General features: G+C 30.9%; 1 protein-coding gene across 1 annotated transcript; it reads left to right on the top strand.

Moving 5' to 3' along the window:
* Positions 1-1,049: 1,049 nt before the first annotated feature.
* LOC11443179 (uncharacterized) lies at positions 1,050-2,609 on the top strand. Its single transcript, XM_003600416.4, has 2 exons — positions 1,050-1,420; positions 2,348-2,609. Exons 1-2 carry the CDS (start codon positions 1,138-1,140, stop codon positions 2,512-2,514), a joined length of 450 nt encoding a protein of 149 aa, XP_003600464.2. The 5' UTR covers positions 1,050-1,137; the 3' UTR covers positions 2,515-2,609.
* The last annotated feature ends 10,274 nt before the right edge of the window (positions 2,610-12,883 follow it).

Raw genomic sequence — 12,883 nt, 5'->3', positions numbered from 1 at the left:
CGATGATTCTGGGTCAAAATTGACAATAAATCACCCTTCTCCGGTATATCATGAAGTATTTAAAATAAGATATTGAAAAACGACTTTTCATTTAAAGCAAATTATAATATATATTTTTTTCTTCATATTCTCATTTTTAATGAAATTAATCGTGATCTAAGGACCTTTGCGGCTAAAATCTTAGGTGCATAACAGTTGCCAAAAATTCCCTCGTGTATCTCGTTCATCGTGTATTATGGTTCCTATTCTTCGAGGCACACCAGTTAAGAGAATTATCTTCTATATAACTTTTCAGTTTTGACAGTACATTGTGGTGCAAATTGTGTCATCTTAGAGCCTGCTCCTTGCCTTCATGAAACGTCTCAAGTAAAAGGTAATCTCAATGAAATATGAGATTACATTTTACTTGAGACGATAGTACACTTCCATCTCCAAGATGGACGGTGCTTATAGGGTTTGAAAAACCACAAATTTGTGTTGACTAGAGGTTTCATGCTTGCCAGCTTCGAAAGTTTGTCCATCTTGATTTTTTGATAACATGGCATATTGTTAATGTAAACTTCAACAAATTTTTCCATAAGCAATCCAACCTTGTTTAGATATCGGAAATTCAAAATTTAACTACCAATTAACTAACTTTTTCTTCGACAAAATTATTCTTACCAACTCAACTATTCTTTAAATTTAATCTTAAATCTAAAATCTACCCCAATAATATAGGAAATTTGAAGATTAACTATCTTTTAGTTAAATATAAATTTTTTCAAAAAATTTTCTCTTTAATAATCTAATCAATTTTTAAAAATTAAATTAAAAAACACTTAAACGAATTAAGTTAAAGTTATTATTATTTTACAAATAATAATATATCTGTGTAACGAAATACAATAGAACAGATAAATTTGATAGAATTTACTCAAAAAAAAAAAAAAGAAGATAAATTTGATAGAATGACCAGAATGCCCTCAATTATCCTATACTGAATGTGACAAAATACCAAATGACAAATGGACCACACTTTTTTTACCAAACAATTATTTAAAATATCAAGTTTCGTTTTCATGGTGAGGCTAAAACCATAAACATTATCTTCATTTCCATTGCTTCTCGTGTCTTAAAATTTCCACTCATATTCAGATGTTATTCTCTATGAAACCTCTTAGCATCTATAAGCAGCCACCATTATTATTTGCATCACTTTCTAAACAGTTATTACATAATGATGATAGAGGCATATTCAAAGAGAGGAGGCTCATAAAATATTCTTCTTCATTTAATTCATGCTGCATAGTTCATGCATTAAAGGAAGATTCAAAGCAATATGAGATAGACCCAGAGAAGGCCAGAGAAGCCCTCAAAGAGCTTGACCAGAAAATTCAATCTCTCTCTAATAGAGAAGTTTCCTCTCCAAAACTCAAGGGTATTCTCTCTGTTTCTTTTTCTCTTATTTTTTTCATTACTTTTTCATTCTCAAATTGCTAATTTTCAAGTGTTTTTAAATTTTGAGAGATTAACGTTTTTTGTATCCATAGAAAATTATGGTAATATGACTTCTATATTACTGATTTTTATCTAAATTATGCTTTGTCAAAATAGATAATGGTATTTCAGAAACATGAGGAATTTATGTAGAGATTATAAAAAAAACATTTGGTGCCTTGAAGTTTTGCGTATGCGGTAGGAATTACTTATTTATTGAAAAAAAAAACTCAAGTTCCACGTATAAAATATAAGACTTTCGATAAAAATTTATAAAGATGTTCATCCTTATCTTATAAGTCGATTTTGTAATAATGAGTTAAGATCGAAATCTAACATCATTAATAATATTATTTTTTTAGTGAGAGTAACGACACATACATTAGCTGCATTTTTTTTTTATGGAAGAAATTTATAATAAGAGAATGGTGACCCCATACAAAGTAGGGATTAGCAACATTTTTTATTTATAAGCAAAATATGTTAAAGAATATGCAAAATTATAGCATATGTAATTCAATTAAATTTGAAGTTTTAAATTCGTCTTTGATTTGTTTTTTCTCCAAGTTCTCATGTTTCCGTTAATATACCCTTATACAACTTGTGATAATTCAAGTAAATATTTTTATAATTAGTTATTTTTTTATATAAAAAAAAAAAAATTTGATACAAAGTTCAAATTCCTTCGGTAATAGTTGTGAAATGATTATTAGTGTCACTTTAATAATAATTATAACCTCTAGACGACAAAAAATAGCAACATTTTGCAGCACACGACTAAGTATAATAGTGTTATTTATTTATAATATTTTTCTGCTGTGATAATTTTTAATTAAACTGAAACATTTTTCTTTCAACTTTTTTGCAGTATCAGAAATGAAGCCTACGAGAGAGGAGGTGATAAGTGAAAACAATGGTAAGCTGGAAATTTCAGAGTCCTTTCTTGCACTTCTAGCTGGTGGACTTGTTCTCTTTACTATATTGTACAATGTACTATTCCTTACTGTAATTAAGCCAGCCATTGATGGTCCATAACCTATATCCAAGAGCTGTGTGATATTAATTTACTAAACACTTTGCTACATGTATAAAGTTAAGGTTTGGAACTATAGTACTATCATTTTTTGCAAGGGTCATGACCATGTTATTATAATTTTAATAATCTCTAGTAGAAATTGAATGGGCAGTAGCTTATACCACATAATTTCACGATTCATAATTTCTATAAAAAAAAAAATATATATTACTATGTGCTAGTTCAATTTTCAGTTTTTCACATAGTGTAAAATTACCAATAAAACATGCGCAGAAAAAGAAAAGGGAAAAAAACACCAATAAGAGACATTCAACGAGGGTTGTGTGTTAGCACGGAACAAAGTAGTAGGAAGCTCCTCATATTAACTTTATCACAAGCCACTTAAATTTTATTTTTGCTCATAAAATATTAGTTTTTTTCTTACTAAATATTTTTCCATAATTAGTGTTTTTGGCTAGCTTCTCATAAGATGGAGAATGAATAGAATACAAAATCAAACTAGGTAAGATTTGAATCATATATATGAGCAAGGACGGCCCTGAACATATGGGCGGGACAGCCTTCGAGGTGATTTAGGAAGAGTGGATACGTGTATTGAAGACTAAGTGACGTGTAAGAAAGGTTCAATGTGAATAGTGCAGATTTGATATCCGGTGTCCGATTCACTATTAATATATCTTTTTGGAAAGGGAATCTGCCCTCGTGAAGGATTTGCGCCTTCAAGGAGTTCCAAAACCAATTACTTAGACACCAAATTCCTCAATCATTTATGGACATCCCTGTGGAAATTATTTGGAACATAGTTGAATAGGGGTTCAACAACTCATCCCCAAACTGATGGACATATTGAGGTCACAAACATAACTTTGGAAAATATGATTTGATGTGTTTGTGGAGACAAGCCAAAACCGTGGGATTTAGCTTTGCTTAAAGTTGAGTTTGCTTATAACAACATTATGCATCCTGCTATCGGAAAAACACAATTTTCACTTGTTTACACTTATGTTTCTATGCATGTGGTTAATTTGATTAAGTTGCCTAAAGCTCCTGAAGTTAGTGTAACTGCTGAAAATATGGCTGAAGAAATTATAGTTGTGAAGGATTGTGTCAAGGTTAAGTTAGAAGCTACTGGACTGAAAAATAAAGTTGTTGCAGATAAACACTGAAGAGTCAAAGTATTCAATTTGGGAGATGATGTGATGGTGTTTCTGCGAAAGGAAAGATTTCCAGTTAGCACCTACAGCAAGTTGAAGCCTTGCAAGTATGGCCCATTCAAAGTAACTCGCAAGATCAATGATAATGCGTACGTGGTAGCGCTTCTAGAATCGATGAACATTTCCAACACTTTCAATGTGGCAGACATATATGAGTACCATGCAGATGAGGTCCTTTATCGAGATGAACTCGGGGTCGAGTTCTTCTGAAGTGGAGGAGATTGATGTAGGAAGATTGGTTTCGCGTATTGAAGATGAAGTGGCGCGTAAGAAATGTTTTGTCTTTTATTATTGATGACATGTCACCTTATGTTATTCTTAGCATGTTTTTCAGTAGGTTTTACCAGCAAAACATAGGAGTACTAGAGCAAAGGAGCTAAATCTTAAGGGGCCAAAATTGTAGTTTTTATACTTAGGGTGCCAAAATTGCAAGTTTTTTAAAGTTAGGGGGGAAAAAGTGCACTTTGGCCTTAATCATACTATATTCTTATAATAGACAACGTAATGTAGGTAAAGATAATGAAACATGAGATATCCCTTTGAATTAAAAATTTATATATAGAAAAATGTTCATCATCGTTTCACTTCTTTTTACAATAAGTTTCACTGTCATAATTAATTTTGTGTTGATAATTGTAAAAACACAAAATATAAATGTTTCACTAAAATCGTTTTATATGTGATATGGTAAGAACAATGTGAATTGCATTTTCCTAAACTGAAAAACGTAATAGAATCATGTACAAAGAATCGACAGTTAGATGAAGAGGTTTATGTTTTTGTTTTAATTAATTAAAGAAATGTTATAAAACTACCCTTGCATTTAAAATTGGTTTGAATAGTAATAAGTTGGTTTTTTGGTAAAAAACAAGTGGTAGTAGGCTTGCTAACTCGCTTCTTCATATTTTTGGGTGTGAGTAAGTTAGCAACCCCATATATATATATATATATATAGGGGGTGTATCAAATGAGAGGACTTCTTAAATGAGAGGGTGAGAGGATTGATTGCTAGCCACTAGATTAAGATGAACGGTTAGGATTAAACTGGTCACCAAAACACAACACGCGCCTTGTTTTTCTTCTCCATTCTCTCTCTTACGCGTTATGTTTCTTCTTTCACAAACTTTTCCAATTCCTTACCTTTTCAATCGTTCCTTTACTCCCAAAACCTCATATATAGTTTCTGATTTGCAAAATCAACTCTACGATCCAGATGAAGAATTTCGGTGCTATTATTTCCGGTCACCGTTTACAAAATCATAACCCTTGATCCTGCTTTCTCTAAGTCGCGACGATGCTATTATTTTTGTTTAACAAATCAGTGCCGATTTGGCTTCATCTTTCTTTGTAAAATTAAACGAATGATTGTTTCATCTTTCCTTGTACATATATATATATATATATATATATATATATATATATTTTTCTTTACAAGTGACATTAACGGAGGATGTTTTTGGAGTTCTGTGCATAATTTTTTGGGGAAAATTGATTAATAAATAAAAAATATGCTTAATTCACCATCGATTCACCAAATTACACATACTGTTTTTGTGTCGGCACTGTTGTTGGGTTTTGCAAGTAGAAGAAATTGTTGGACAAATTCTGGAAAAACTGGACGAAGAGAGAATAGAGAAGAAAAACGAAGCGCATGCTGTGTTTTAGTGACCAGTTTAATCCTAACCGTTCATCTTAATCTAGTGGCTAGCAATCAATCCTCTCACCCTCTCATTTGATACACCCTCTATATATATATTAAAAAATTAGCCAAAAAATCGGTCATAAGAAGAAAAAAAAGAAATAGACATATAATTTTTGTAATCACACAAAAAATCAAGGATGGTAAATGATTCTCTTATCTATCTTATGGTGGATTCTAGGGTGAGGGAGTTATTAAGTCCCTCACCGGTGGACCACTATTAAGAGACGTCAGATTAATCAGATTACACACATCTTATTGTACATCATCTACACTAAATCACAAATATATTTTTTTCTCATTGGTAAAATCATGGTTCTAAGGTAAGGTTATTTCCACAACTGTTGTCTCGGTTAGAAACACAGTCCATGGTTTTGCAGGCAATAGATTAAAAGGAAATTCAGTCACGTATCAACTTAAAAACTTCAATTCTTTTGTCTAATTTTTTTTTTATTATGTTGGTTGAAATCATCATCTTCAACCTCCATTACTGTAACGCCCTCTTTGAATTATTTGTTTTATTTGATTATTTTATTGAGTTTAGAATCTTTTTGAATAATTTATTTGATTTATGATGATGTGTGTTATTTTTGTGTTATAGGTTGGTGTTTTAGTAGTATATTATATTATATTATCTAGTGTAGAAATATATTTGTTATTTGGTGTAGAAGTATATATATATATATATATATTAAAATAGAATATTGAGACTTTGGGGGCTGATTTGGGAATTTAGAAGAGTTTAAGAGAATAAGTGGAGTTAAGAGAAAATAGGTAGGTTAAGGTTATAAAAAGAGAAAAGTGAGAAGTCATAATAGTTTTTCACGTACAACCAGTTTTTGGAGAAAAAGGGAGAAAAAGTAGAGAAGAGGAGGAACGAGAAGAGAACCTTGCAATCGATTTCTTAAGGTAAGGGTGGGACTAACATTCAATAATCTTGAGTCTATGATTCTGAAAATTGTATTTAACATGTTGTAGGTTTAGTTTTTGAGAATTTGATAATTAGGATTAAGAGTGATGATTGTGATGATTTTGAATGAAAGTGAAGTTGAATAATATAAGTTGCTTTTTCTGATTTTTCTTTTCATCTCTGCCCCGAATTTGAAATGAAATCTGGTATTGATAGCTCCAGAATTGGTCTTAGGTGTAAACACGAAAGTTGTAGGTATGGATGTTAGCTTTCTAATGTCGTTGGTCTGACGTCAAAACGATTTATAGAACTTGAGTTATGGTCAAATTACTGCACGTAGATCACAGTGAATAATTGAATATGATTGATGAATTAGTATATGTATGTATATGTTTGTGAATACTATATTGTGAATTGCTTGTACTGTTTCTGTTGCTGTTGCTGTTGCATATTGATCAAGTTGCAGGTGTTGGTCTAAGTGGTAAAGTTGTAAGTTGTCTTTCCAAAGTATTGGAGTCTTAAGTTGTTAATGTTGTCTAAGTTGTTGAAGTCGTAGTTGAAGCTGTTATTGATGACTGTTTATGTTCAGGTGTTTTGTAAGAGGTGGTGTACTCTTACGTTGTTATTCTTTAAGAGGTGGTGTACTCTTACGTTGTTGTTTATAAGTGATAGTGTACTCTTACTTGTCGTTTATAAGAGGTGATGTACTCTTACGTTGTTATTCTTTAAGAGGTGGTGTACTCTTACTTGTCGTTTATAAGAGGTGGTGTACCCTTACGTTGTTATTCTTAAGAGGTGGTGTATTCTTACGTTGTCGTATTATAAAAGGTGGTGTACTCTCACGTAGTTGTGTTGTCAGGTTGACGTTGTCGTTGATGAATCGTTGAAGTTGTTGATAAAGACAAACCACTGAATATTGATGAATATGTTGTTGCTTATGTTATTATAAGATGATGAATATGTTGTTTCTTATGTTATTATAAGATGATGAATATGTTGTTCTTTATATGATTATGAGATGATGATTATGTTGTGTTGTTTATATTATTATGAGATGATGATTATGTTGTGTCGTTTATGTTATAAGATGATGTTTATGATGTGATGATTTATGATGTTATATGATGATGGTTATGATTTGATTATTATGTGCTAAGTGATGATGTATATAATGCGATGAATATGAAGTTAATAGTAATTAGAAGTTGGTTGAGTTATTAAGAATCATTACATAAAGGATTATTATTACTAATAGATGAAGTTATTTATGTTGCTAAATATAATTAATGAATTATATGCTTGATATTATTGTTTTGTGAAATCTCACCCATTCTGCTTGGAAATGTTGCTATTCATATGAGTAACTTGCAGGTGATCGAGTTTAAGTTGTTGTTAGATTGCTGTCGTGAGTGGATTATCTCTCATGTGTGTAGGTGCTCTGATACGTAACGGGATGGGAACTTTGTTGCATGCTTTTCTATTCCTTACGTATTGCTTATGAATTTACATGATTAAGTTGTTAATTAGATTTTTATGAGATACTTTGATGAGGCCTTCGTGCCAAAATTATTTTAGATGTTCGAATAAATTCCGCTGCGAAGTATTAAATATTATGTTATTGAATTTTGAATTTTGAAGGATAATTAATTAATTATTCTGTTTATGATTTTAAGAAAAGAAGTGTGACATTCCGTTTATGTGAATTACTCTCATTAAATAAATGAAATTTTTACGTTGGGAAAACGGGGTGTTCCAATTACAATTTAGGAGCAGCAACACTGAAAAAGCTAATCTACAATAAAAGTTGAGTTGAGTACCATTTTCAAAAGTTCATGGGTTTTATTAAGAATATAGTGTTTGGATACAATTAGAGATGGTGACCTTTTAATAAACATGAGTTATTTGAATTCTACACACCGAAAGAAACACATTGAAGAAGAAATTAACCAATTTAATTTATTTTACAATTGAAGTTAAGAAGAATAAAAGGGTATAAGTTTTCTGTCAAATAAAAGAAAAGGTATGACGTATGACTAAAATCTTTATGTGATATTTGATGGAGAACGATGTATTTAATTTCTGAAAGATAATTCATAAATTCAAAGGACGTGTATTATTGAGAAACGAACGACAATGGGATTTGAGAAGGTGATAGATGAAAACAAGGAATACTGCAAAACTGCAAATTAAAGAGGAGAGGAGAAGAAAGAAAAGAGATCAAGTTCAGGAAGGTGCATGATAAAAACTATGGACTCATTTAATCTAATGGTTGTTAGACATGGTCCACCGGTGAGGGACTTAATTGCTCCCTCACCCTAAAATCCACCCTATCTTATAGTATGTTATCCACCAAAATCCAAATAATAAAAATAGAGCAACTAACTTCTCTATTCAACAAAGAATAACTAACCTCTCAAAATGTATGAAATTTCATACACTCATGGTCAGAAAAATTAAAATTTTAGTAATTCGTTTAACGTCAAGACCTAAAATCATAAACAACTATCTCATAAAAATCGTAAACAACTATCTCATATTATGAATCAAGTATAAACTCCAGCAAATGAATTAAATTATGTCGGCAGTTTCTTGGCCACAACAATTTTTTTAACAACTAAAAAGTTATTGAGATAACGCAGAACCATTGCACAAAATGTACTTTTCCTATCAAAACAGAACACGAGGACCACATGATAATAATTGTCCAAAACAACAAAATACCGAAAATAAAAGGAAAAAATAACAAAATAAACTTTCACAAAGCTAGAAATGAATCCCCATAACGACTGCAAATGACAACCAAGTCATGGATGTGCATTTCAATTACGAACAAAATTACAATCCAAAAATATAGTCTCAACTAACATGAAATTTGGACCAGACTAAAAAAAAATAAAATTGTAGTAACACCAGCAGACACATACGGAGCAGAAAAGGAGAGCAATGGCCAAAACAATGGCAAAGAACCATACCAGCCCAAGATAAAGGGAACCTTCAAAGTTTATAATAAAGTGTAATACGAACAATTAGAACGCCACTTAAAATCAAGACCACACATTTAGAAATCGTTAACAACATATACAAAGCCGCTTGAAATTAAAGTCATAAAATTAGAAACAATAAGTAGCATATAGAAAATCTCACAAAATTTAAAAAATATAGAATTTAAACACTTCTATAGTTGTTTATATTTTGCTACTAATCAAGTATGATCTTTTTTTTAGTATCCAAACCAAGTATATGAAAAATTGAAGTACCGTAAAACATAATCATTCAAAACTCCATATCCTTTCAATATTTATGGATATGTCCAACTCCTATATTATGACTCTACAAACTAAATACTTCTCTAGTTTTCATGTTATCAAATCTCCAATGAATGAGCTCAATATCATTCATTATCATTAACCTTGCCTCCTTGTTTGACAAACATGCCATTAATTGATTGGCAACTCTGTCAATATTTTATTACAGCACCCTCATACCTAAATGCAACAATGTCAAATAAGTTTTAAAAATGGTCAAGCTAACTTAAGATAAAGTAGCTACTCCATAATTCTTCATAGCAAGGCAATTGAACCATTCAATTCCATCAACCAATTGACAGAATTGTAAGTTTGAAACAAACAGGGCTCTGCATCTCCTCTAGTTCTCCTACAAATGAAAGTGAGCTATATAATTTATTCAAAGATGCAGGCAATCAATGTGCAAATGATTTGCTCCTCCATAAGCTTAAAATAAAGACTAAATCAAAATTTTAAAAAAATTAAAAGAGCTACATAACTTATTAAATTGTAAAAAATAATCAAACATTCCCATCATACACTTCTTAGTTACTTGAAATGAATGAAAGAGTGTGAAAGCAATCAAATGCTCCAACTAAATTATTAGTAGATTGACAAATTGCCTAACTACTTCTCAAATTCATATGTATAAAAAGTAGCATGCATATATACATATTGATTTGTCATTGTGATGATCGAAATGAGTTCAACAAATAAATAAATCATAAACCAAACAACACTTTCTTCTATGTAATTATAATAATTACTAACATAGACAAAATTATATCAATTAAGCATAGAAAAACCAAGAATAATTATAGTCCTAGATTGATATGGAATGAGCCTTGTATCGTCCAATTGAAGTCAGTCTAAATTCTTGGGATATAATATGTAATAAATCAATGAAGTAGTTAAAATAGAAGCTAAACACTGAGCTTAATAGGAACTATATCAAAGCATCCCAAACTAAAATAAAAATTAGCATCAATATTTTAACACATATCCAATATAAATCAAGGGGGTGTTTGTTTCTAAGGAAAGATAGTGAGGGGGTGGGAAAGTTGAGGGAAAAAAAGAGTTTCCCTTGTTTGGAACAAAGGAACATATGACAAAGGAAAGAAACTGAAATATGGGCCCCACAAAAATATTCTTTCCGCTCAAATTTGTGAAGAAAGTGGGAGTGAACAAATTTTTAGACTGAAAAGACAGTATAGCCCTTATTTTATCATCTATAGTCCCATGTTAATTTTTCTAATATATACACCATTATTTTTCTAAAAATGGCAAATGTGCTTTGTGCAATTAACGTGCAGTCATAGTTCTTCTTCAAAGTACCTAATTTTATATTTGATTTTATTAAATAAACATATATTTCTACATGTTGATATGCATGTGAATTACCATCTTTATATAAGGGTATTTATGTCATTTACTAAATATACATCTTTCTTTCGTTTCACTCTTTCACTTATTCCAAACAACCGAAAAAACATCTTACTTTCCTTTCACGTTCTATTCGCTTTCATTCCTTAATCATTCTATCCTTTTACTTTCTTTCCTCTCACCATCCAAACACAACCTAAAATATTCAACCTTTTGTTTATGAGAGGAATTCCAATTGAATGTTAGAGACCAAGAACATTTTTGTTTATTGAAAAAGCCTTCACCGGAACAAAAGAAACCAACACGTCAACATAGCAAACATTTTTTTTTACTAAAGGAAAATCTTTAATTAAAAAACAAATAAAAATATTGAATATCGCATAGGTGCACATCTAATAACGCATAAACAACAATAAACAAACTAATTAGAATTGGTTTATACATAATTCTAATTAAAGGAAAAGAAAAAACATAAGGGGAGAGCTCAAAATTAAAGAAAATTAAATGACACTAAGAAATTTTGAAACAAACGATAAACCTCTTTTTAGTAATTGCTTCCTTCATTGATAAACCCCTTATTCCCCTTTTACCAATGCATCCACATTATCCCTGTGATTCACTGTCCAAAAATAACCAAGGAAATAAAAATAAAATTAGCACCAAATGTAGTTTTGATGATAAGAGAAAGGAAAAAAACTTTCAATTGTGGGCGCCGTTGTGAACATGCTGAAAGAGAAAAAAACATAGAGGAATAGAAGAATTACAGTGTTTTTCCAACAATCTTAAACGTCGACATCGTTGCCGAATTCAATTAAGTATTTGGTGACGTGGACTCATAAGTGGAGAGAAGAGACAAGAAGAGGAGTGTAGTTATCGTAATATGTGGTGTATGGTGGTAGAATTAATGATTTATAGTTTATGTTGAATTAGTTTTAAAGAAGGGATGATGGAATTGAGGAATAATCCAATTGTGATATGTTATGTTATTGTTCGCAGGATGGAACGAGGATGACAAAGGAGTTTATGACATGAGTGTGTCTATATATATAAAGTTTATTAACTTAAGAACCTCATACAGATTAGGGTTGTATCAATGGTTAGAAAGAGAGAAATTCAAATTTAAAACATACATATAGAAGGTCACCAAGTATTGGGTGTTGGTCTATATGGCCAATAAAGATGCGCGCTAGAGGGGGTGAATAGCGATTTAAAAAGTTTACGGAGTTTTGGCGAAAGCGTTTTGAAAGATATTGACTTATTAGAAATATGCTTTGAACAATCACAAACTTTGACAAATTGTTAAGACCATGCACTAATAAGATTTGCAATAGAATTGAGAGATTCATAAGCTAAATCTTATTTCAATCAATTATTAATAATACTTGAACAATTTGCAAAACAAGACAATTGCACAATCAAACCTATAAGAAAATATAACAAGCTAAACATTAAAAACACAATGTATATGCAATTGATGAATTGCTGAGAATTGAAACTAATTGATCCAAGTGAAATAGTAAAAACATAACTCGAGGAATTAGGCCAATTTTAACCAAAAAGGAACTTAGATCAAAATCAATTTCTATCCTATCAATTTAAGCATATACAATTATCAAAATTAAAGAGGATAAGGAAAATAGAACAACACCGAGATTTTTATAGTAGTTCGCCCTTTCGTCCTCGTTTCGGGCTACGTCTACACTTCTTGATGAAAAACACTTCCACCAAGGACTTCCACTAATAGTAACAATGTTGAATTACAAATGTGATTACAAGAGTTCCTTAAAACTATCCTGGTTCTTCAACCCCTATGTAACCACTCCCTCAAACTTCAAATACCCTTTGAATTTGGTGCTTCTTGATGTCTTTGAATCCTCA

Source organism: Medicago truncatula, chromosome 3 (assembly GCF_003473485.1).
Source record: "Medicago truncatula cultivar Jemalong A17 chromosome 3, MtrunA17r5.0-ANR, whole genome shotgun sequence".
In the NCBI taxonomy this organism is placed as follows: Eukaryota; Viridiplantae; Streptophyta; class Magnoliopsida; order Fabales; family Fabaceae; genus Medicago; species Medicago truncatula.
This window is presented reverse-complemented; position numbering and strand designations above follow the sequence as displayed.

Coding starts and splice junctions, on each gene's coding strand:
- LOC11443179 (XM_003600416.4), top strand. CDS start 1,138: ATGTTATTCTCTATGAAACCTCTTAGCATCTATAAGCAGCCACCATTA. Junction 1,421..2,347: donor TTCCTCTCCAAAACTCAAGG/GTATTCTCTCTG, acceptor ACTTTTTTGCAG/TATCAGAAATGAAGCCTACG.